This window comes from Sus scrofa, chromosome 7 (genome assembly GCF_000003025.6).
Source record: "Sus scrofa isolate TJ Tabasco breed Duroc chromosome 7, Sscrofa11.1, whole genome shotgun sequence".
Lineage (NCBI taxonomy): Eukaryota > Metazoa > Chordata > Mammalia > Artiodactyla > Suidae > Sus > Sus scrofa.
The window spans coordinates 34,548,692-34,574,763 of record NC_010449.5 but is presented as its reverse complement, the minus strand read 5'-3'; the positions used below and the strand labels follow the sequence as shown (position 1 = coordinate 34,574,763).

Genomic DNA, 26,072 nt, shown 5'->3' with positions numbered 1-26,072 from the left:
AATCAAGGCCAGGGATTGAATCTGCATCCTTGTGGATATTAGTCGGGTTCTTAACCCACAGAGCCACAAAAGATGTTCCCTACCTATCAATTTATTTGTTTGTTTGTTTATTGTGGTGCATATACTTTAGTAATTCCCTGAGGAAGGATGCACAGGAAGAGATTTATTGAGACTGTATACATTTAGAAATGTTTTTATTCAATAGTATTTGATTTATAGTTGAGCTGGGTATAGAATTCCAGATGAGGATAATTTTACCTTCACTATTATGAGGGCATTTCTCCTTTGTATTTTTGCTTCACATGTTTCTATTGAGAAATCTAAAGTCATTCTGACTCTAGATCCTTGTTATGTACATATATTTTCCCCTTGGTAGTTTGTAAATTTTTTCTTTGTCCCCACTGATCTGAAATTTTACATTGATGCATGTGCCTTGTGTGTTTCTTCTTTCATTAATTAGGCTGTATACTTAGTGGGTCCTTTCTATCTGTTCTGGGAAATTCTTTGCATTATTTCTATGAGAATTTCCTACTCTTTCTGATTTTTTTCTGTTCTTTGTTTTTAGAACTGCCATTATTCTAATGCTGGACATTCATGATGGTCCCATTTCTTTTTAGTCTGTTTTCTCTTATTTTCCTTTTGCTCTTTTTGAGGGGGAAGTGAGAGTGAGATGAAGTTTCCTCAATACTATCTTCTTACCCAGTTATAGTTTTTCATTTCTCTTCTCACGTTTCTCATTTCCAAGAGTTTGTGTGTGTGTGTGTGTGTGTGTGTTTGTCTTTTTGCCATTTCTTGGGCTGCTCCCTCAGCATATGGAGGTTCCCAGGCTAGGGGTCGAATCGGAGCTGTAGCTGCCAGCCTACACCAGAGCCACAGCAATGTGGGATCTGAGCCACATCTGCAACCTACACCACAGCTCACGGCAACACTAGATCCTTAACCCACTGAGCAAGGTCAGGGATCGAACACGCAACCTCATGGTTCCTAGTCAGATTCGTTAACCACTGAGCCATGACGGGAACTCCTCATTTCCAAGAGCTCTTTAAGAGTTCCTTGGATTTTTTTCTTAAAATTGTATCCCCATCTTGTTTCATGAAAGTTCTTCTTTTATTTCTCAAAGTATATTAAGTGTTGAATTTATTTGGAATATTTTCCTTCTCTGTATAGTATTTGCTTTCTCCAAATTGCCTTTTTTCTGTTTTGTTTTTTTTTTTTTAAATCTCTCCAAAAGGAGATGGATCCCTTTTCTTAGATGTAGAAATTGCCTGTATGTTCATGATAATGAAGGAAGGTTAAGAAAAACTAATTGGAAGGGACATGAGAACTTTGAGCTTTGAAGTAGGATGATCTGGCTTAATTGTTTGTTGGGAGAACACCAAATTCTTTAGGTGCTTACTTTTCCGATGGTTACATTACCCCAGGGAATGGTGTTTCAGCATCCTGCCACAAGGGTGAGGGTCTAGATGCTAATGTACTGGGAGCCAGGTATGGAAATAACACATAATTACGCTCAGAGTTAATCGTATTTCAACATCCTGCTTTTTTTTTTTTTTGCCTTTTTGCCTTTTCTAGGGCCACTCCTGAGGCATATGGAGGTACACCAGAGCCACAGCAACACGAGATCCAAGCCACGTCCGCAACCTACACCACAGCTCACGGCAATGCCAGATCCTTAACCCACTGAGCAAGGCCAGGGATCGAACCCGAAACCTCATGGTTCCTAGTCAGATTCGTTAACCACTGCACCATGACGGGAACTCCTCAACATCCTGCTTTTAGTGAAGGCCTCAAGAATGGGAAGGATGTCCATACCTACTAAACCTATTGCCACCTGTTATACACCAGGCTTGCCCTTGCTGTAGTAGAAAACTAAGCACCAAGTGATAGTGCAGGAAATAAACAAGAATTTTCTAAGTATTTCTCTTATTTAAGCAACACAGTAGTAGATGCATGTGCTTGAGCTCATTTAAGACTGTAAGAAGCCTGTGTTGTAGGCACTGAGGAATTACTGAAGGTTTGTCCCTTTTTTTCCCTTCACTTTTTCAGATGAGTAAGTAGTGACCACTGAAGATTAAATTACCTGACCTGAGGTCAGACACTCTTAAGTGGCAGAGTTAGGATTCATACCCCAGTCCTTTAATTCCAAAACACTATTATTTGATTTTATTATTATTTTTTTATGGCTGCACCTGCAGCATATGGAAGTTCTCAGGCTAGGGGCTGATTCAGAGCTGCAGCTGCCAGCCTACACCACAGCCTCAGCAACGCCAGATCCAAGCTGTGTCTGAGACCTACACTGCAGCTCACAGAAATGCCGGATCTTTAACCCACTGAGCAAGGCCAGAGATGGAACCCACATCCTCACAGATACTAGTCAGGTTCATTTCCACTGAGACACAAGGGAACTCCTATTGTTTTATTATTTATTTATTTATTTATTCATTCATTCATTCATTTAGCTTTTTAGGACCACACCCACAGCATATGGAAGTTCCCAGGCTAGGAGTTGAATTGTATCCTATGCTATAGCCACAGCAATGTGGGATCTGAGTTGAGTCTGCAACCTACAACGCAGCTCATGGAAATGCTGGATCCTTAACCTACTGAGTGGGGCCAGGGACTGAACCAGCATCCTCATGGATACTAGTCAGGTTCATTACCGCTGCACCACCACAGGAACTCCTTTTATTAAATGGCTTTTTAGGTCTGCACCCACAGCATATGGAGGTTCCCAGGCTAGGGATCTAATCAAAGCTGTTGCTGCCGGCCTATGCGATGCCAGATCCGAGCCACATCTGGGACCTACATCACAACTCAGGGCAATGCCAGATCTTAACCCACTGAGCAAGGCCAGGGAGCAAACCTGTGTCCTCATGGATACTAGTCAGATTTGTTTCCCCTGGGCCTTGACAGGAATTCTGGGAACTCCTATTTTAAATATTTTTCAGAGTAAAAAATACGTTCACTGTCATATCTTAGAAAACATAAAATTCCAAATTAAAAACATTTGAAAAGGCCACCAAAATACTGTGTACTATTTGTAGGGATTCACCCCTAGTTTATAATTTACAACCGTAATTTATCATGTATTTGTCTGTCTCTTAATTTGAATCATTTGGGTTGGTAAACCTGTTCTCCTTCTACTATGTGGCATCAGCCACAGGCAGTGGGCATAGGCAAGAATCAGGGTCTGGAAGGGGCAGGGTTGTGGCGGATTCCTAGCTAGTGAGTTGCTGTTCAGATTGATATGGTTCAGTACCCTGGAGAGCTCTGTGGCAGCAATGTCTATTGGAGACCCAGCAAAACAATGGCTGGGAGTTCTTTGGGGTTTTGAATGCCTTCCCAAAAATGGAATGTTAAAAGAAACTACATCACTTTGCTGTACAGCAGAAATTGGTACGTTGTAAATCGATTACACTATAATTAAAAAAAAAGAGCCCATACACAGCTGGGATGGGAGAGGTGTCGTCTCTTGGTCTCGGTCATCCTCACATCTCCCCAGTTCCATGTCATTATTCTCACCACTATGCCTTTTCTCAGGCTGTCTCTGCAGCTGTGAATGCCTGGCTATTTTCTACACATGCTTTGATATTTCATTTAATCATTAAGTTCTACAAAAAGCTTTCTGAACTCTCTCTGCCTTCCCTCTCAAAAAATTCCCCTTTCAGATTTCCCGTTGTGGCTCAGGGGGTTATGAACCTAACTAGTATCTATGAGGATATGGGTCTGATCCCTGGCCTCGCTCAGTCGGTTAAGAATCCAGTGTTGCCATGAGCTGTGGTGTGGGTCCAGCTCAGATCCCACCCGCATTGCTGTGGCTGTGGTTTAGGCTGGCAGCTGCAGCTCTGATTCGACCCCTAGCCTGGGAACTTCCATATGTCTCAGGTGTGGCCCTGAAAAACAATAAAAGAAATTTCCCCCTGTTTTCCTCTGAATCTCTCTTGGTCATTACTTAGGTCACACTAAGTATAATTGTTTGTCCTCCTAACTATGAGTTCCTCAAGGACAGGGACTGTGTCTTGGTTACCATTGGTCTTATAAATATTTAATAAATGCTAAATATTTAATAAATGAGTGCGTTTTCTGTTGGCAGTAGGGAGCTACTGAAGGTGGTTATCAACAATTTTGCCCTCCAAAGGACATTTGGCCATGTCTGGAAATAATTTTTGTTGTTGCAACTGAGGGTGGGGGGTGCTCCTGGCATACAGTAGGTAGAGACGGTGGATGCTTCCCAGCATCCTAGTATGCCCAGGACATCCCCCACAATAAAGGCTGATCTGACCCCACATGCTATTTTTGCTGGGGTTGGGAAACCCTATTTTTGAATAATAAAATGTATTTAATCAAACTCTTCTTTAATAAATTTAAGAGTCCTCAGAGAGCAGAGACACAACAGGCTCATTTTACAGATGAAACACTGAGCTAGTTGGTCGAAGGGTCAGGGCAAGAACTTGTCTTTCCATACTGTTACACCTGGCTATTTTTCAGCCATCTAGTACTCTGAGTGGTGAAAGGATAGAATCAATCTCCCTCCCTTTCTTTTTCCTTCTTTTCTCTTTCTTTCTTTCTTTCTCTTTTTCTTTCTTTTTCTTCCCTCCCTCCCTCCTCTCCTCTCCTTCCCTCCTTTCCTTCCTCTCTTTCTTTCTTTTTGCTTTTTAGGGCTGCACCCATGGCATATGGAGGTTCCCAGGCTAGGGAGTGAATTAGAGCTGCAGCTGCTGGCCTATGCCACTACCACAGCAATGCTGGATCTGAGCCTCATCTGTGACCTACACCACAGCTCATGGTAATGCTGGATCCTTAACCCACTCAACAAGGCCTGGGATCAAATCCGCAACCTCATGGTTCCTAGTCGGATTCGTTTCCACTGTGCCATGACAGGAACTCCTAGAATGGTTTTCTTAATGCACATTATCCACGGTTCATCAGTTAGATTTGAGGGACAAGGGCAAGACTGTTCAGAATGGAGAAGCCAATTCTGGAGTCACAGAACAGGCCCAGCCAGTGTCCTCCTACCCCTACCCAGCCCCCATATCAGCTTCCTTATTTTTTTTTTTCCTAAAAATATACGCCACAAATCTAGGGCTGAATGAGAAGCAAGGGTTCTCTCAGAGGGCTCATTTCTGAACAATTCAATCTGCTCCGGGAAATGAGAGATTAGCCCGTGGAAGAGTGAATTATTTTAAGTCACTCAACATTAGAAGCAATTAAAGCTCTGGAGGGCCTAGCCTGCCACAGGAGAATTCGTTCTAATTGCTACAAACTGAGGGGATCCAGTGTAATTTTCCTCCCATGGGCAAGTAAGAGCATTTGGGGGAGATGACCTCAATCTCCAAGGGAAGCTTTGGACCAAAAGTGATGGTTATCTCCCTCTTTAAGCGGCTCAGATTTAGAATGCTCTTGATCCCAAAGAGTGTCCCCATCATCCCTCTCATGAGGCAAGTCTACCATTTTCCCAGCAGTCATCACAATATCTGGATTCCTTCCATTCAGCTCTGTTGACTTAGAAAAGCCAAATGATTCAGACACAATACACAGTGAATCAGCAAAGGGAGGAAATGTAGGGGGAGAAAAAAAAGAATCGGTGTATCATCTTGAATAAAAGTGCCTTCCAATAAATCTACTGAATTGTCTTCAAGGGAACCAGCTGAATGTGTTAATCATTTATTGTATATCATAACTGCCTGGTGCATATGTGATTAGCTGGAAATGATATTTGTGGGTCCACTGAGGCTCTGAAATGATGCAGAGGGGTAGCTTGCTTCTGCAGGAACAGCTCAACTTTCTTTGCTAAAGTCTGCCTTGGAGCATCAAAGGCTGTTCCTGCATTGGCTGCTACTGGCATGAGAACATGAAGGAGAGGGATGAGGGCAGCAAAGGACAACAGGCAGCAGGTCTCAACGAGAAAAAGCTGTCTCCCCACCTCTATTCCTTGTCCTCTTCCTCTCTCCTGCCCCCACCCTGCATGAACACCATGGGGAGGAGTAGTTAAGTAACTCAGAATTTAGACTCAAAGAGATCCAGCTTTCAATTCCAGCTCTGCTTCTTTTCTGAGGCTTGGAGTCTTCACCTATAAATTGGAACTGATAATGCTAATACGCCTGGCTTGTCAAGGGGGTTGACAGGAGATGGGGTCTATTAAGCGCATGGCTCATGATGCACTAAAGAACGGTTCTATTATCAACATTGGGCTCAGTTTCTGCCCAGGTAATTTTCTAAAAACAGAAAGTTTGGTCCAGAGGATCAATGAGGTGAGAATAATGGCATATGGATGGCCGCATGTAAGGGGGAAAAAAAATCTCTATCAGGGGCCATTGGAGGTTTTGCGATCTAATGATTTTCCAAACCTCTTTACAAGATGTAAAATGGTTGGGTTTGTGGTTAACCACACTTTTTTGAACTGCTCAGCTCTGTACTTAAGTTTCTAGGGAATAGTTTTGTCACTGAGCAGGTTTGAAGAAAGTCCAAGACTTTTTTGAATACTGCAATAACCTAGAGTTTAGAGTTCAGAGAGAATGTCAAACAAGCATCACCCCACCATGGGTCCAAAGGGAGAGCAGTGCTTCCAACCAAGAAAGAAAAAGAGGCTCAGTTGGTGAATCTGCAGTTTGAGTAAATACGCGGTGGTGATGGGTCTCAGGGTACAAGGTACCCACAGGTAGCTCGTCATCAGAATCACTGGGAGAATGTCATAAAAACAGAGAAATTCATGAGCCCACACTGGAGAGTCAAAGGCCATGGAGGGGGCACAGGATTCTATTTCTTGTTCATTCAAATGTTAAGGCAATTCTGATGTTCAGTCAGCATTGGAAAGAGCTCAGAAAGTGGATGGTTCGGGCTCCCGGCCTCCTGCTTTAGAAGTGATTCATTAAGTATTAGCATCTTTACTTCATTTATCTTTGCAAAGATCTGACTCATGCCTCTTAAAAATGTTGTAAGAAAGACTCAGGAGGGTCTTAAGAAGTGCTTAGAGCTGATTTCCACTTCAGACACATAGTGGTTGTGGACTATGTGCCTGAGAAATGACATACTTGACAACACTTATCAGATGTATTCAAATCTTGCGTCTTTTTTTTTTTTTTTTTTTTTTTTTGTCTTTTTGCCTTTTTCCAGAGCCGCACTCTCGGCATATGGAGGTTCCCAGGCTAGGGGTCGAATCAGAGCTGTAGCCCTGGCCTACACCACAGCCAGAGCGATGTGGGATCCAAGCTGCATCTGAGACCTACACCACAGCTCACAGCAATGCCAGATCCTTAACCCACTGAGCAAGGCCAGAGATCGAACCTGCAACTTCATGGTTCCTAGTCAGGTTCGTTAACCACTGTGCCACAACGGGAACTCCAAACCTTGCATCTTAAGTTTCAATCTTCATGATATCAACTCCCATTAGCCCCCACAGGCACTCCAAGTATCTCCCAATATACCCTGAACTTTTCTAACTTTTTTACATCTTCCTCCCCAGTCAGCAACGAGCTCAGCTCCACTAATAGAGGCAGTATGACCTGGTGGCTAAGAGGCTGGCTTTGGAATTAGGGCAGGTTGGAATTCTAGTGTGGCTGTGAGCCAACCTGCACTATGCTGGTCAACACTCTAGAGATGGCAGAGCAACAAGATAGAAGGGGCCTGGGTCACTGCTCAAGGGCACTCTCAAATGATGCTTAGAAGGAAAACATAAACTTCCATTTTGTTCAAACCACTACCACTTTTGGTCGTTGTTCAAAAACCTGGTACTGCATCCTACCACTTAATACAGATGATAAGGGTTGCCATAGGGTATGCACCTGGTGCTTCAAAAGCATGCCTGAGGGAACCAAACCCTACCTGGCAGGCAAAGCCTCCTAGAAAAGGAGATATTTAAGTCAAGTATGTAAGATGAGAGGCATTTAGGTGGGCAAGGAAGGGGAGGAAAGGATGCCTCAGGTGAAAGGAAAAGGTGTGAGCAAAATTACAGAGGCAGGAAATAAGACAGGATGTTTAGAAAATTGTAGGTTAACATAGCTAGAGTAGGGTCTGAACGGGCAATGGGAGGTAATGAGGCAGGAGCTTGAGAGTGGGTTTTGTATGGGAAAAAAAAGATGGCTGGTGGCATGATGAAAATTCTTTTTTTTTTTTTTTGCTCCTTAGGGCCACACTGTGGCATAGGGAGGTTCCCAGGCTAGGGGTCAAATCAGAGCTACAGTTGCCAGCTGATGCCACAGCCACAGCAATACCAGATCTGAGCCATGTATGCAAACTACACCACAACTCACGGCAATGCCGGATCCTTAACCCACTGAGCAAGGCCAGGGATCGAACCCGAAACCTCATGGTTCCTAGTTAGATTCATTTCTGATGCACCACGACAGGAACTCCATGATGAAAATTCTAACCAGAGAGTCACTCTCCATGGAATCTCGCTGTGTCTTTAGCAGCTCCTAGTAAGAAGGGAAAGGAGACTGCAAGCTAAAGATAAGTACTTGATGGTTTCTCCTATTATTAACTTCATAACTGAGATCTCAGATACAGAGACAGGCTCAGTCCGTTGTTCCTACCAACTGGATTTCTTGTGAGGCAGACAGGCATCCCCAGTGGCTCCTACAAACACACTGTGGGAGGCTGGCTGATTGACAGGCCTAACAATGCTGCCTCAAGAGGTCAATGGCTGAGTAAATTTCACCCAAGCCTATCAAGGTAATGGGAGCAAGAGGTTTATTCCGGTTCACACAAGCTCTGGAGAGTAACAGGAATCAGGAAGAAGGCAGGAGCAAAACTTGTATGACAGTTTTTTGATATGTAAACAATTTCGCTTCAGTCATCTCAGATGGTTTTTAGTTTAAAAACCTACCAATAAGTAGATAGACAATATGGTCCTACTGTATAGCACAGGCAACCATATCCAATCTCCATTATAGACCATAATGAAAAATAATATAAAAATAATGCATATATATATATATATATATGTATGACTGAGTCACTTTGCTGCACAGCAGAAATAGGCAAAACATTGTAAATCAACTATACTTTTTTTTTTTTTTTTTTTTTTTGTCTTTTTAGGGCCACACCAGCAGCATATGGAGGTTCCTGGGCTAGGGGTCGAATTGGAGCTACCGCTGCTAGCCAACACCACAGCAACCCAGGATCCGAGCCGTGTCTGTGACTCACACCACACCTTACGGCAACGCCAGATCCTTAACCCACTGAGTGAGCCAGGGATCGAACCAGTGTCCTCATGGATGCTAGTCAGATTCATTTCGGCTGAGACACAAGGGGAAATCCCCTATACTTTAATTAAAAAAAAAAACAAAAAACAAAAAACAAAAAAAAAACCAACCTACCAAGGTACAAATTCTCCACACACATTCTAATTTGTCTGGGTTAGGACGATACTCTTTTCTTTTCTTTTTTTTCTTTTTTTTTTTTTGTCTTTTTACGGCTGTCCCTGCAGCACACAGAGGTTCCCAGGCTAGGGGTCTAATCAGAGCTGTTGCTGCCAGCCTATACCACAGCAACAGCAATGCCAGATCCAAGCCTTGTCTGCGACCTACACCACAGCTCACAGCAATGCTGGATCCCCAACCGATTGAGCAAGGCCAGGGATCGAACCTGCAACCTCATAGTTCTTAGTCGGATTCATTTCCGCTGCGCCACAACAGGAACTCCCTTTCCTGTTTCTTAGACGCAACCATTCAAAATCTACAGGATGCTGCAAAAGCAGTGCTTAGAGGGAAATTTATAGGATACAGGCCTGGATACAGGGCTTCCTCAATAATAGAAAAATCTCAAATCAACAACTTAACTCACCACCTAAATGAATTAGAAAAAGAAGGACAAACAAAACCTAAAGTCAGCAGAAGGAAGGAAATCATAAAGATCAGAGAAGAAATCTTTCCTCTTTCTTCTCAGGTCTTTGGTTACCCACTGAGCATGGACCACGCTGGATTCACCTTCCTGGTTGCCCAGGTTAGCTAAAGGTCTATGATGAGCTGGGTCCTGGTAGGCACTCCCTATCAGCTTACCGCATCCTGATATCTGTCTGTGAGATAGCCCCATTTACAGGGGAAGAAACAGAGGGAAAGTGCCTTGCCCAAGGCAAATAAAAATCAGAAGATAAGGGGTTTGGTTTGTTTTCCTTCCACAACTCAATGGATTATCACAGTAATTACCTGTGGAACCACCTCTAAAGTCAAGAGAGAACTCTGTCAATATCCCTTCCTCCTCAAATAACTACCTCCTCCCTCCCTGCTTCTCTGAAGCCTCTTTTGGCTCCAAACTTCTGCTCTCTCCCTGACTCCACACCACCTCCCTTAGCTTCATGGAGCAATAAAGAGAATGAGGGACTTTCCTATGACTGGAAAGGACTTTCCTTTCCTATGTCAGAGCTGGGACGTGAACCCAGATGTTTGAAGTTCTCTTTGGCTTGGTTGATTTCCTCCTCTCGGCTTACCTCAGTACTTTCCATCTTTCAAGATCAATCAGATGCCACACTCCTCCACAGGGCCTTTTAGAACACCCCATCCTCACAGATCTTTCCTCTGTCTGGTAAGTTCCTGACTGTCTGTTCTACTGATAGGACACTTAGCAGATAATTTTTGGCATTATTTAGCATTGCCTTTTTTTTTTTTTTTTTTTTTTTGCAGTGGCTTGATGTAGGATCTCAGTTCCCAGACCAGGGACTGAAACCAGGACCATAGCAGTAAAAGCACCAAATCTTAACCACTAGACCACCAGGGAACTCCCGCAGCATTTCACATTCGTGTTTCATCTTCCCTGTGAGTTTCGAATTCTTTGGAGGCCAGGGATCACAACTTACACTTGCTTGTAGTCACAGACCCTTGAAAGTGGTCTGCACAGAGAAGGAGGCAGAATAAGTGGATTCCTGGCCTCTGGAGTCAGACTCAGGTTCAAATCATGGTCCTGCTAGTGGCTTGCTGTGTGACATTGAACTACTTTATCTCTGTCCAAATGCCTTCCTGTGTGAAGGGTTGCTGAGAAAATTAAAGTCCATAAGGATTTTGGGGGTGTAGCATCATGCACACACTAATCATTCTGCAAAGGTCAACTATTATTGGAACCCAACAAATATTTACTGTTGATAGCGAATTAGTCACCTCAAGGTTAAAAAAAAATTTTTTAAGCACGAACTAAGAAAATTTCCTTTTCATAGGACACAAGCCTAGAAAAGCAGCACACTAATTGGAAGGAGGCCAAATATTGGGGAGGAATTGCCTCACTTCCCCTCCATCACGTCCACCTTACTACAGAAGCTGCAACGGCTCCCCAGTGTGCAGAGCACTGAAGTGACTAACAGCCGAGCAGGCGACAACCTAGCAGAGTCAGGGGCCCTGGCTGTGTTCCTGCCACTAAGTCATGCAGAAGAGACCAGTCTCACCTCAGAGCCTCAGTAGCAGCTCTCGCTGTTAGGATGAAGGATGGGTCCATTTGGGCCCCAAACTTTCATGTTCAGGCACTCCAGAAGGTCAATGGCTGGGGAGAAAATGCAAGGCCTGAAGCAAGAGTCTCCAGGGTAGAGGCTGAGCAGCTGCCAAGAATCAGGAAATATGCCACTCTGGGTGTGTTTGCATATTTTAGCAAGAGCCCATTTCCTCAAAGGACTTTAAAGGGCAAAAGCTTGCCTTCCTTCCAACTCAACTCCCATTTGTAACTGTGCAAGTTCATCTGAAACACAACACTTCTGGCTTTCTTTATGCCCATTCTCAACTTGCAAAGGGGTTCTTCTCTAAATAGTTTCAGGGAAAAAAAATGAAGTTGTGGGATGGGATTTACCTACAGATGATCTTTGCTGTGACTCTGTGGGCTTTGGTCCGAGCATCATCCTGCAAGTCGCAGGAGGCATTTCTCTGGGCATCATCGAAAAACACTAACGAATTCAAAAGAGGAAAAGGTAAGGCACATCAGGTGGGTGGGGTACTGTCATAACCTGAGGTTTTGGAACCTAAAGGGAGTTAAAGGAATGACTTCCTCATAAGTCTAATGAGGAAGCTTCAGATAATGGGACCAGGCAGGACAGAGCAGGAAAAACAGCAGAGGCTGCTGGGCTCTTGGGGGCAATAAGATCCCTGTAGTTGGGCAAGGGGTAGAGGGCACAAAAAGGCAAAACTCAATCCAGCAGTGGCTGTCAGGCCAAAGCAAGCCCTGACTGTCAAGCTAAAAGCAGGTGGAGGCCGGGGTCACCGGGCCATACTTTCCAAGGCAAATGTAAAAGATAAGAGCTAGAAAGAAATGAACTACCAACAGAAATATTTAGTGTCTGCAGCAATGCCCAGGAATTACAACCCCATCAGCTTTCCTCCTCTGGCCTCGGTCTCCCCATATTTAAATCCAAAGAAGTCACACTACTTTCCAACGTGAGTTTGTGACCCTCCGCTCCCTCAGATCTCCGTGTGTAATTGTTTGTCAATGAGTCTGCCTCCCCAACTAGACCTATAACTCGTAAGGCTGCGACTGTATTTGACTCCTCTTTGCATCCCCAAGGCCTGGCACAGAGCCTGGCTTTTAGCAGGTGCTCAATCAACATTTACTGACTGAATGGTCCCTAAAGTCCTTAGGGGACAGAAGCAGAGAATGACTGGATCAGCGGCTCTGACTCCATCCTCCATATAAAGTATGGGCCAAATCGCCTCCCCAGGAGCTGTCCTGATCTGGCTGCTTCAGCTGAGGCCCCATGGCCTTCCCCTCCCCTTCCTTTCTCTTTTCTTAATTTCTTCTTCTTCTTCTTTTTTTTAGGGCCACATGTGCAGCATATGGAAGTTCCTAGGCTGGGGATCAAATTGGAGCTGCAGTTGCCAGCCTACACCACAGCCACAGCAATGCCAGATCTGAGCCACGTCTGTGACCTACACCACGGCTCACAGCAATGCTGGATCCTGGACCTATTGAGCGAGGCCAGGGATCAAACTCATATTCTCATGGATACTATTGGGTTCATTACCCCAAGCCACAATGGAACTCTTTTTCTTAACTTCTTTATTCCTACCTTCAAATATCATTCTCCTGGGGCTGTGCCATCCTCAAGTCAACTGGCCTGCCTCAAACATCAAGACTGGGGGGTCTTGTGAATGTGAAATACTGACCAGTCCTCCTATTTACTTCCCTTTCTGCAGCCAGTTCTACAGACCTGGCTTAGATCTTAACCCTAGATTCTCCTGGAAGAAAATTCTGAGACAACAACCTGATGGAAGAGGCTTATTGGGAGCACTGATGGGGGAGCAAGGAGGTGAGACAGGAAAGGGAGGAGAGGTGACACAGGATGCTTTACTGAGCAGGTTCTGCTATGAGCAACTGCGGCTCATTCCTCCTTGAAGACCCCTGGGGAACACACCTCAGCACGATCCTGAGGAGAAGTGAGGGAGCTGGGGCATTTAGGCACCAACTCCCATCCACCATTGGTAGAAGGCGATCTGAGCATTGGGGGGAAGAATTCCCCATCCCACTGCTAGTCTGCCTCTTGCACTAGTGAATACTCTCCTGCAGCCAGAGGAAGCCCCCGGGGGGCTGCAGAAACAAGCCATCTGTATACACAGCAATAGTGAGATCTGAGGGGGTCTGGGCAGAGGCACCAATGCCTCAAGCAACATGTCTGGACCGATGCCCCAAAGTCTTCCATTTTCTCAGCCCCATGTGCTCTACTTAAACCGTAAAGTTCTCCAGTTGGAAGAGACTTGGTCATCATCTACACGAACCAAGCCCTCTCTTCAGTCCAGAATCCCCTCCACAGCATTCCTGACAAGTGGTTTGTCAGCCTCAGCTTGAATACTGCTAATGTCAGGGAACTCGCTGCACTGAAATTATTCCAGCAACTTGCTATTCCTGGAATAACTGACCTGTTGAAAAATTCCTTTTTAAAAAAAGAGATTCCACATTGGCCACCTTGTCATTTCCAACTGTTGGCCTTAGTTCTGCCTTTCAGAGCCCCACAAAATGATTCGGCTCCCCCATTCGCAACAGCCCTTTTAATCGTTGTGAAAGCCAACTGGTACGTTTTCACTACAACTCTTCTTCTCAGGCCTAAACCACCCAGTGCCTTTACTACTCTTACTAAAACATGGTCTTTAGGCTGGTTGTTCTCAACTGGGGGCCTATCTGTGTCCGGGGGTACATCTGGCACTGCCTGAAGACATTTTTGGCTGCTACAACTACCAGGGGGTGCTACTAGCAAGTACTGACTGTGGCCAGAAATGCTGCAAAGAATCCCACAAGATACAGGACAGCTCCCACAACAAAGAATTATCTGGCCCCAAAACGTCTAAAGTATCAGGGCCGAGAAACATCATTATCCAGGCCACTCTCCCCTGGACATTCCTATGGCATCTGGTGCTCAGATCTTTCCATGTGGTACCTGCAGGGACAGGACCAAAGACAGCATGAGAGCATGGGGTCCTCCCCGACGCTGCCAATGGGATTGACTGCAGCAGCTGAAACATCCCCCACACAGGCCCCTCTTCCCCAGTCTGGGGTCAGGGAAAAGCTCTAAGTCCTATTGAAACAAAAGGGCTCGGACAAACAGTGAGGGGATGAAAACAATGATACCGAAACATCAATGCAAATCTGGGAGGCAGAGTTCCCTCTGGGCATCTACACAGCCCTTTACTCATGAGAGACTAAAGCAAATTCGTTTTAGTATAATTTATTTTTTTTTTACGTTAAAGACACAACTGGAGATTATCAAATTTTTGTTACCTGAAAGATGATAAATTATCTTTTATTTTTTCATCCATGCTCCTCTTAAGCCCATCAGACAGGGCAGACTGAGGGTGATCCATTTCTTAATACTTTTTGGGTAAGGCTGTGCTGACCAGCTATGAATCCACTTAACTGTAGCTTACACATATTTATTTGATCTAAGAAAACACCAGGTCTAGATGGTTTTACTGTTAAGGTTTATCAAATACTCAAGAACCAGTCAATTCCTATTTTACTCAAACTGTTCGAGAAAATGGGGGGTCAGGGGAGGAGATGGAGACTTCAGCTTATTTTGAAAAGCTAGAATTATCCTAAAACCAAAACCTCTCAAAAAGAGTACATGAAAAAAAATTATAGGAACACCTCCTTAATGAATATAGATACAAAATTCCTTAAAGATTATGAAACTGGATCTAGCTTTGAATTTTTGTTTTATAAAGCAGCTGAGTTGTATTTATTCCAAGAAATGTAGGATGGTTTTACAGAAAGTCTATTAATGTAACTTAGTACATTAATAGATTGAAGAGGTGGGTAGGAGTTAGGAATGGATCACAGGAAAACCCAGAAACTTTCTGGGTTTTTTTGTTTTTTGGGGTTTTTTTTGAGTAATTTTTTTCTGTGTAACAAAACCCACAAAATTTCTGTGATATAAAACAAGTATTTTTTTTTTTCATACATCTCAGGTAAGCCAGGGGCAGCTATTTAAGGCTGGGCTTAGCTGGTCAGTGAGTCAGCTGGGTGACCACAGCCACAGGACTCTCATTATTCTTGGAACAGCTGGCTGGTTGTTGCAAGTTCATCTCCTGGCAGCGCAGAGTATTAAGAGGGCGACTCAACAGGACAAGCACACTTCAAGCCCTGTCCTTGTACCATGTCTGCCATCATCTATTGGGCAAAAACAACTGCAAGGCTGAGTTCAAAATCAAGGAATGGGCACGTCTACTCTCCAATGCCTGGATACTAGGTGGAGTGAAGAATTGAGGCCAAAGACTTACTATATCACAGGGTATATGAGTACTTTATTACTTATAATTTACAAGTACACACATTATGTGTATGTTTATTATCTCTCTGTGTGTATATATATATGTGTGTGTGTGTATAAAATTTGGTATGTGCAAAGTATTCCACAATAAAATGTAAATTCACACACTGAGTACACTAGGCTAGTTCTATATTTAGTTTTCTGAGAAACCTCCATACTGTTTTCCATAGTGGTTTTACCAATTTACATTCCCACCAACAGTGCAGGATGGCTCCCTTTACTTCCCTTCCCTTTTGAAGGTGCCATGTTTCCTGCCAGAGACCCTGACTGCAATAGCTTACAGAGGGTATGCCTTAAGTCTAAACGCCTCCTAGAAGTAGATCATAAATGCAGCTCTAAGGTCTTAGTGTGATGATCAAGTGGGAAACATAACTAATAGAATCTCCAGTCCCTCAAGAGAAGCAGAACTACTCCAGACACCCATGATGGGCAAGAAATTTTCTGCAGTTTCTCAATGACAGGTCATTGTGGTATAACATCCCCATTCTTTTCCGTCTTACAGGCCATCTCTAATTATCTATCCAGGGCTCAGTCCTCAAATATCTTCTCTCCTTATCCACACTAACTTCCTAGTCGATCTCATCTAGTTCATGGCTTTATTTATTTATTTATTTTTGGTCTCTTTGTCTTTTCTAGGGCCGTACTCTCGGCATATGGAGGTTCCCAGGCTAGGGGTCGAATCAGAGTTGTAGCTACCAACCTACGCCAGAGCTACAGCAACGCCAGATCTGAGCTGCCTCTGTGACCTACACCACAGCTCATGGCAACACCAGATCCTTAACCCACTGAGCAAGGCCAGGGATTGAACCCTCAAACTCATGGTTCCTAGTCAGGTTCATTAACCACTGCACTGCGATGGGAACTCCAAGTTCATGGCTTTAAATATCACACATGTTAATGACTCCCAATCGCATCTCCAGTCCTGACTTTTCCCTGAATTCCACGTTTCACTATCCAGTTGCTTAACACTGGATATCCAATAGGCACCTCGAACTCTGGGCATGTCCAAAACTTTCCACATTTATGGCATTGTCCTCTCTTCCTAGTCTTCCTCCATTTCAATAGAGGACTGAAGCATCTTTCACTTGGTGGCTTGGGTGTGTGAACTGGTGGGGAGGAGGACTGGTGGAAATCTATCATCCTTGATTCCTTTCTCTTGCGCTCCATAGCCAATCCAACTGCGTAACATGTTGGTTCAGATATTCAAAAATCTATTCAGAATCTAACCAGTGCTCACCACCTCCATCACCACCCTAGCCCAACTGCGGTCTCTCTTACACTTCTGGTTTCCTGCCTTCTATACTTGTACTCTTCAAGGGCCCTCCTCTGGCAGCCAGTGTGATCCTTTAAAAAGATGTCAGATCATGTCATTTCCTACTCAAAATCCTCCAATCACTTGCCATCACACTCAGGATGCAGTACAAAGTCTCCACCTGTAAGGCCTTATATGACCTGACCCTCGATGTTCTGTGAGCAGGTCAAACATACTACTTGAGGTCTCAGGACCTTTGCACTTGCTATTTCCTCTGATTGAATCAGTCTTCTCCAGATATCTACATGCCTCCCTCCACTCATTTTATTTAGGTTTCTGCTCAAATGGCAACTCCTTAGAGAAACCTTCCCTGGTCAAAGGCTCTAAACAGCTCCACCATCTCCATTCCTTACTTTACTTTTCTTCACAGTGCTCACCAGTGCCTGACATTACATTAAATATAAATACTGAATTGTTGCGAGACATGTTTTTATAATATTGTCTTAGCCTCTTTGCTGAAAACTCCATCTTGTCCTTCCTTACTTTGTCCCATCTTCCTGCTTGAGAAACAGTCACAGCGATAGTAAATGACTTAAGCTTAAGAACAAAGACCTAAAGGCATGGGTGATTCGAGGGGTCAGCTGAATGAGGACATAATACATTGGTCTAGGTAAGCCGGACTTGTGCAGATTGGCACGCCATTTGCACAAGCATGATATGTCCTCTAAAGAATAAGAGAAAGAGCATCCTCATGGCCAAGTGGTTTATGAGTGGTCGTTAACAGAATATGCATTAGGAAAGAGAACCAAGGTGCAAACCTAGGCACACAGGGTTGCCACAAATAGGCATACGTTTGCAGAAGCACAGTGAGGATTCTCTGAAATGCTATGCATAGATAGCTAACTCAAATGCTAATGATTCTTAAATGCCTAAAGTTTAGAGTAAAAGTTTAACCATCTACCAGCGAAGTGACTTTTAAAATAATAAAAAAACTTATAAAATAATAAAAAAACCCCTATATCCTGCACCTACAACCCCCTTTTCACTTGAGGTAATTCTCAAGAGCACAATAAAAGCAGTGTGGTTTCTTGAGGCAGGGATCTTGGTCCCTGAGAACTTGAGTCCCCCGGTTCCCGCCTTTACTTAAGATAAATGTCTCTGTGTCTTGTTTTATGTTAACTTTTTTTCCTTAAGTTCCATAGCACCCATTCTTCAGCCCCATCCTGCTGAGCTGGTCTTGGCACTGAATTATGCATTTGTCTTTCCATTTAGAATGTTAAGCACTATGAAAACAAGGGTTTCCTTCCTTCACCCACCACCCTTGGTGCCTGGTTCCATACTTAACACACAGCAGGCTCCTGGTAAATATTCGCTACATGAATGAAAGACTCCATTCTAGTTCATCTAGTTTCTTGACTCAAACTCAACAAGTCTCTGAGTCTCAATTATGTGAATGGCACTTAGCTCCATGCCTAGAGCTTTAAAAATCTAATAGTCCCTGACCCCGACTGTGACCTTTTGGGTGAATAGTGATTGGGAGTGGGCGCGAGGGAGCCCTCAGTGTACTAGAAACGTTCTTTATCTGGGTAGCAGTTATATATAGGTATACACATAAGTCCAAACCTATTGACTCTAACACTTAAGGTTTGTGTATTTTAAGCTGCACCCTCAAAAGGTTTTGTTTTGTTTTGCTTTAAGTTTGTGGCCTACCTAGTCATATTAGCGGTAGTTTCCAACGAGGCAGAGCAATGAGAGGTCTGCACAGCCTGCCTGCCAAGTGAGCAGCGAGAAAGCCACCGTCCAAGGAGCTAGGATGGCAGACCCATCAAAAGGAAAAGCGTAGGCTGTATCCTGCCTTTCTTCTGCCACCGGAACCTCCCACAGATCATGGGCCTCTTCAACAACCTGGGACCACCTTCTCAGTCTGGTGCCTGACTGTTAGAGGATGCCACCCCTGTTAGGGAGCAGATCCCCAAAGTGATGTGGAGTACGGCAGAGCTTAGCTTGGGGCAAGAGAGGGGAACAATGAGACAGTCTTTATGCTTTGGAGTCTTAACGACATAGCCTCAGGAGGCGAACACCGCGTCTACACGTTTGGAGGGGACAACCAGCTGTACCCAAGAGCCTAAGGAACGTCACAAACCTAGCGCACTCTGAGTCCCGGTCCCCAAGCGCGCACGCGCAGCAGAGAGCCACCGCTACGCAGGCGCACAGCTGCCTAGCGCCGGGCAAAGCGGGGACAGGGGCCTTGCGGGCGGGCGCGCGCGCCCGGGTGCGCGGGAAACCGGGCGCGCGCCATGGAGCAGCGGTTAGCTGAGTTCCGGGCGACCCGGAAAAGAGCAGGGCTGGCGGCCGAACCCACCACTTCGAGTCAGAGTGCACAAACCTCAGGACAGAAGGCGGAAGCAGCTGCGACTCCAAAGGCAGCCCCAGGCTGGCTCAAACGGTTCTTGGCGTGGAAACCGAGGCCCGCGAGTGCCCAGACCCAGCCCAGCCTCACGCAGGTGAGAGGAAGTTAGCCTCGCCCCAACCCCCGCGAACCGGGCTTCAGGGCAGCCGACTTGGCCTTGGGGACAACTTTGGCCGAGGCCCCGCCCCCGACACCACGTGGTGGTACGCAGGCCACGCCCCCCACTGCTTTCCTGTGGCGCCTTTGCTGGCGGGGCGGGGCTGCGGCACCACGCACCATCTCAGGGGCGTGGCCTCGCGTCTCCAGCCACTCCTATGGCGCTGATAAGTGGCTTTGACATTTTCTTTCCAGCCGGCAACCCACGCCGCTCCGACCCTGGGTGGGAAGCGAGGGTCTAGGGACCTGGAAGAAAGCACCTCTGCCCTTGAGCTATTCATAGCGAGTTGAGTTATCGTTGTGCGCTCGGTGGCTTTGGGAAACCTCTCCATAACCGTGTTGAGACACAGCCCTCTGCTAATGGAGGGTAAAAGGTCTAATTGGATACTGATAAAAAGTGGCAGTAATTAAGGCATCATTTGATTTCTCACCTGGGCCACATGCAACCAGTCGCCCAAATAGCCTGCGCTTTAGAAATGGCATTTGAATAGAAAACTTGCCAAAGTGCGGTAACTGTAATTGCCGGTGGTGGCATGTACTTGTCTATTCCAGTTTAACAAGTGTTCAAGGCAAAAACAATTTATAGATTGTATGACAGCCTTTTCACCTTGTGATTCTTTGGTAATCTCTCATTCACATCTCTTTGTATCTTCACCGTTTTCACTCATGAGGGAAGTGGCTAGGTGACTTGCATGTGAAATTGGAGTATCTATGTGGAAATACAGGATAAAACATCAAGGGGAAATCAGCGCTGTGAGGCAGTGTGTGGCAAGGCCTTTGTACCTCAAGTGCAATAAGAACTAAAAATGCCTTTTGAAAATTAAAATGTATTGGAGGAGAAGTGCACCTGACTCCTCTTATAATTACTTCTCTCAAGTTCATTCATAGTGTTAAATGATAAATTGCACCACATATGGTTTTAACAATTTATTTTTTTGGTCTTTTTAGGGCCACACCCACAGCACATGCAGGTTCCCAGGCTAGGGATCAAATCGGAGCTGTAGCTGATGGCCTACAACATAGCCACAGCAACACCAGATCTGAGTCTCGTCTGTGACCTACACCAAAGCTCATGGCAATGCCGGATCCTTAACCCACTGAGCGAGGGCAGGGATCGAACCTGTGTCCTCATGGATCCTAGTCAGATTCATTTCCGCTGAGCCATGTCAGGAACTCCAGGTTTAAAAAAATTTTTTTGTAAATCAAGGACAACTCACTGTTACCCAGTTTGGATTAGATATTATTCTCCATGACATGCAAGTTTCCAACTGACTTGCAGAAAGAGAGTGTGCAGCAGGGTTTAATCAATCCATTTCCTTGCATGTAGTTTGCCTCTGGTTGACTTTATTGTTGATTTGAATTCACTGAGCACAATGTCTTAGATTTTAGAATCCTTTTCCTTACCCCTTTCCCTCCCTGCAGTTACAAAACAGTATCTAGCCCACACAATAAGTATTTGACTGTATGTCTCATTTCCAAAGGAATATGAGATCACTGAGTTGGTTCTAGAGAAGCTGAACTTGGAGAAAATTTCCATTATTAAAAGTCCAAAAGCTGATGGCCTGACCAAGAGGATGAGAAGAAATGCTGGATCTCCAGCGCTTCTTATCAATTACTCTGTTTTTTCATAAGGGTCTCTATCTTAAGCTCATTTTCATTGACTCAGTTATCATTCCTAGGTTTGCTCTGGTGTGAAATTCTCATTAAATTGTTTTGTTTCTAATTTACAATCTCTACCTCATAATTTTGGAGGCACACAGCGGCTTGTCGGAGACTTCTTTAGCAAATCTATTTGCAAATCCTTCTTTTTGCTGGCCATTGATAAGGAAGCATCCACTCCTCCTCCCCTCATTCTCAGATTTAGCTCAGGGAAAACCAATCCCCTAAAATACTTCTTTCTGTGACAAGCTTCTACCACATTGGGTCAAAAATGCCTGTAATTTTTTTTTTTTTTTAAACCCACCGACCCCCACCTCCCTTGTTTCCCTCCCCAGGCCCCTCCCACACCAGCCCCCAGTGCACCATCTAGCCCCCAAGTCTGTTGCCCACACTCATCCTTCAACTCCTCCCCTCCAAGCCCTGGCTCAGGTGGGCCCACTGCTCAATTGCTCCCTTCCTTGACATCACCTGACCAAGCACAGCCTTTGCAACACCCCCATAAATCAAAAAGTCAGGTGTGGGTTTTTTCTTTTTCTTTTTTTTTTTTTGTTTTGTTTTTTTAAGGCCCTACCTGCAGCATATGGAGGTTCCCAGGCTGGGGTCAAATTGGAGCTGTATCCGAAGGCCTGTGCCACAGCCACAGCAACACCAGATCCAAGCCACGTCTGCGACCTACACCACAGCTCAGGGCAACGCTGGATTCTTAACCCACTGAGCAAGGCCAGGGATTGAACCTGCGTCCTTATGGGTACTAGTCAAATTTGTTTCCATTGAGCCACGACGGGAACTCCTGGGAGTCAGCTTTTAATTTCTCCCTTACCCTCACCATCATTTGTTCATTCAGTAAAATGCTGCAGTAATGCCTACCGTGTTCCAGTTACTGTCCTATATATGCCAGGAGACAGTGTGATGAAGACAAACCCCTGCTGTCACAGACTTTGCCTCTGAGTTGGGGAGGCAGGGGAAATTAAACAACAGAATGATGAATGCCATAGAAGGGGGAGAAACCAGGGTGCTGTGATACTGGATTGGGGGGTGCAAAGTGCCACTTTAAACTGGGGGGGCAGGGGGGCTCATTGAGGAGGTGACTTCACCATTTTCCTAAGAAGGAGCCACTCTTGCAGAAACCTGGGCCAAGGCCAAGGGCACATGTGGGGACTTTTTGCTGAGGTTTGTAGAAGAGGGGGCTAGCCAGGTAGTGTGAGGGGAAGGGCCTTTCCTCTCAGAGGGAACCACAGGTACAAAGGCCCTGAGGTGGGAGGCAGCTTGGTATTGGAGGAACAGAAGTGCCCTCCTTAAACCACAGTGATGCTGTGGTGACCACGGATGCTTCCACACACAGCTTTTACAGCAGAGAAAACAAATGGTACTTAAACAAATGCCAAATGAGGCAGAGGCATTTCCCTTACCCCCTTCTCCCTTGTTCATTCCCTTTGCCAGTTCATTTGAGACTCCTACCCTCACCTCATCTCCTTCTGCTCGCTAAGCCTTCCCCTTACCATCCCCAACGAAGGCCTTTGAAAGGGCTTTGGGGGATTTCCATCATGGCACAGCAGAAACGAATCTGACTAGGAATCATGAGGTTGCGGGTTCGATCCCTGGCCTCACTTAGTGGGTTAAGGGTCCGGTGTTGCCATGAGCTGTGGTGCAGGTTGCAGACGTGGCTCGGATCCTGAGTTGCTGTGGCCCTGGTGCAGGCCAGCAGCTGTAGCTCCTATTTGACCTTTAGCCTGGGAACCTCCATATGCCGCAGGTGCAGCCCTAAAAAGCAAGAAAAAAGAGACAGTTGAGTGACAAATAGTTTGGTGCTCAGTAAGCTGGAGAAACAGTTGGAGCTCTGGGAGGCAGAGGTGGGGGCACAGTCCTTGACGGCCCCAGAGGTCAGGGCATACACAGTGCACCAGCTGAGCCCATCTGGAGGAAGCCAGGGGCTGAGGACTGAGAGGAAGCAGAGGCTGTTCTGGGCCATAGAGGGGCAGTATCTTTGGGTCGCGAGACCAGTTGAACTGAAGTAGAGGGTTCATTTCTAGAGCAGCAGATCGTGGATTGAGTTGTTCAGGAAAATTTTAGACCACTGTTTTCCAAACTGCAAGTCATGACTCATTAGTGGGTGGTGAAAGCCATTTAGAGAATCCGGCTCTCTGTTAAAACGCATTAAAAAATAGAAAATCAAAGCTTCATATGTAAAGACGGTATTTCCTGATGTGTGACTTTTTTCCTATTACTTATATATAAGCTGCACAAAATGTATGTCGTATTGTGGGTCGTTCCCAGAAAACTTTGGAAACTACTGGACTGGAAACCAAGCTTCCTACAGCTCTATGTCTGCCGTTAGTACCCACATGGGCACCTGCCTGCTGGCATTTCTGTCTGTTGAGTGAATGCAAGGCCTTGGATGCCGGCCCAAGTTTAAATTTTAACCTGTAGGCAATAAAAATTTGTCCAAGTTTGTGAGCAGGAGGTCGGTGGGTGTTTTAAGAGATTTTAGTAGCTGTACAGATAGGCTTGGGGTGGGGAGAGTCAGGGGGAGTCAGGGGAGAGTTGGGGGGAGTCCCGTTGGGAGATCCTGCCTGCGCCGGGGGACATGCAGGATGGTCTCAGTGATGGAGAGACTATCATGGCGAATTCTTTTCTTTCTTTCTTTTCTCTTTCTTTTCTTTCTTCCTTCCTCCCTCCCTTCCTTCCTCTTTCTTTCTTCCTTCCTTCTTTTTTTTGCTTTTTAGGGCCGCACCTGTGGCATGGGGAAGTTCCCTGGCTAGGGGTCAAATCCGAGCTGCAGCTGCCCACCTACACCACAGCTCACGGCAACACTGGATCCTTAACCCACTGAGCAAGGCCAGGGATCGAACCCGCATTCTCACGGATACTAGTTGGGTCCGGAACCCACGGAGCCATAGTGGGAACTCACAGTGATTTTCGAAGGGATTTTCCTTGCCTCTTTCCGGGGTAGGCCTCATCTTGGATCATGTCACTCAACAGAATGTTAACGCATGGAATCCAGTCAGCGAACATATTGGTTCAGTGTGGGAAGCATGTGTGTGGCTGCTGCATTATTAGTTGAGGGGCGTGTTGTATATGGGCCCCGAATTAGCATCTGTTAGCCGCAGGCTCACCCCGGGTTAAGTCTGTCTCAGAGGCTAAGTCTGTCTCAGAGGTGGATGCCTCTGAAAGGTTGAAAGGTTTTCCTAGGGTCATCCAGTGCTGATCCGTTTTGATTCAGACGGCGCAGGACTCGAGAGAGCTCCTTGATCTTTTTTATTTTTTATTTTTATTTTTATTTTTGTAGAGCAGGAAAATAGAAACCCATGAGCCGGAAGTCTTCCCCAGGGAGGAGAGGCCCCCCCCCCCCCCCCCCGCGCTGTCCCATCCCCCATCCGCCTCACTGTGGTCTGTTTGTGTGTCCTAGGGAGCGACTCCGCCGCCGAGGACTCCAGCCCGGACTCCAGCCCAGCCCCCGGCCCCGGCCCCGGCCCCGGCCCCGGCCCCGGCCCCGGCCCCAGCCCCGGGGGACCAGTCCCTCCTGACCAACATCGGCTTCCTGAAGGGGCTCCTCTGGCTGGTCCTGTTGGGCCTGTTCGTGGAACTGGAGTTCGGCCTGGCCTACTTTGTCCTGTCCCTCTTCTACTGGATGTACGTGGGGATGCGAGGCCCGGAGGAGAGGACGGAGGGGGAGAAGAGCGCCTACTCTGTGTTCAACCCCGGCTGCGAGGCCATCCAGGGCACCCTGAGCGCCGAGCAGCTGGAGCGGGAGCTGCATCTCAGACCCATGGAGGCGGCCGGCTAGCCCCGTGCCGCCCTCCCACTCCCGGGGCCCCCGCTTGTGGGTTTGATCGCAGGTGCCCAAGACCGAGGACAGCTTGCGGGCCGCTTCTGTGACCCCACCACTCCACCTGCTTTCCCTGGTGGAAAGAGCTTCTGCCTGGTTTGGGGGAAGCTCCCTGAAAGACACTCACTGTGGGTCTGATGCAATTTATAAAAATTCCACGCTCAAGAAAGGAGATCCATTTGTTTCTTTGAGAGAGGTGATTTTTTAGAGCACTAGAAGGGCCTCAGGGAGATAACTGCTGAAAATATCCAGCTGTTTGAAGTAATGGTTCCATGCATCAGGACCGTGTATTAAAAGTAAATCTTCTCAAGTCTTTTCATATCATTTATAGCAGTTATTTTCCTTGAAAAGTGTAAGTGGCAAGTTGGGTTTTTTTTCTTTCTTTCTTTCTTTTTTTTCTTTGCTTTGTGGGTAACCTTTCCTTCCTGCCTTAAATCTTGATTTTTTGGTCATTAAATGCTATTGAAACATCTACTTCTCAGAATCATGACCCCAGGAGTTCCCTAGTGGCTCAGTGGGTTAAGGATCCAGCATTGTCACTGCTGTGGCTCAGGTTCAGTCCCTGGCCGGGGCACCTCTGCATGCCGGGGGCTGGCCAAGATAAAAAAGAAAGGGAGGAAGGAAGGAAGAGACAGAGGGGAAAAGAAAGAGGGAAAGAAAGAAAAGGAAGCAGACCCTGATTGCTTATTACCATCTTCCACGCTCCTCAGTTACTCTGGCCCCGCTTAGACAATAATCTAAGTGGCAGGTGTGGAGAGAGATTCCACAGAGTCAATATTGGTAGACTTGATAAGTGGTTATCAGTGATGAATTCAGCAAGCAAAAACTCTTGAGTGTGTACACAAGGGATCTCTGGAAGTGGAATTTCTCGGCTTCTTGGATTGTTTCTTATACTATGGGCTTAGAGCCAGCAGTGCATTTGACTGTGGGCCTCAGGTGAGAAATGATGTAAATTAAAATTGGGCAAAGCAAACCATTAAATACTTTTTTTTTTTGGTCTTTTTGCCTTTTCTAGGGCCAATCCCCCGGGATACGGAGGTTC

At 45.8% G+C, this 26,072-nt stretch overlaps 1 protein-coding gene and 1 long non-coding RNA gene across 5 annotated transcripts in view; one reads left to right on the top strand and one right to left on the bottom strand.

Moving 5' to 3' along the window:
- LOC102157750 overlaps positions 1–20,525 on the bottom strand; it is a 48,541-nt gene extending 28,016 nt beyond the window's left edge. For 3 of the 4 annotated variants that reach the window (XR_001303288.2, XR_297197.3, XR_001303287.2), the window contains exon 1: positions 19,366–19,499. This is a non-coding gene — a long non-coding RNA (uncharacterized LOC102157750). Of the gene's footprint in view, positions 1–19,365 lie in introns of all 4 variants that reach the window. The other variant, XR_297198.3, reaches the window with a different exon arrangement.
- Positions 19,178–25,353, top strand: SAYSD1 (SAYSVFN motif domain containing 1). The gene is made up of 2 exons (XM_021098658.1): positions 19,178–19,483; positions 24,611–25,353. Exons 1-2 carry the CDS (start codon positions 19,277–19,279, stop codon positions 24,986–24,988), a joined length of 585 nt encoding a protein of 194 aa, XP_020954317.1. The 5' UTR covers positions 19,178–19,276; the 3' UTR covers positions 24,989–25,353.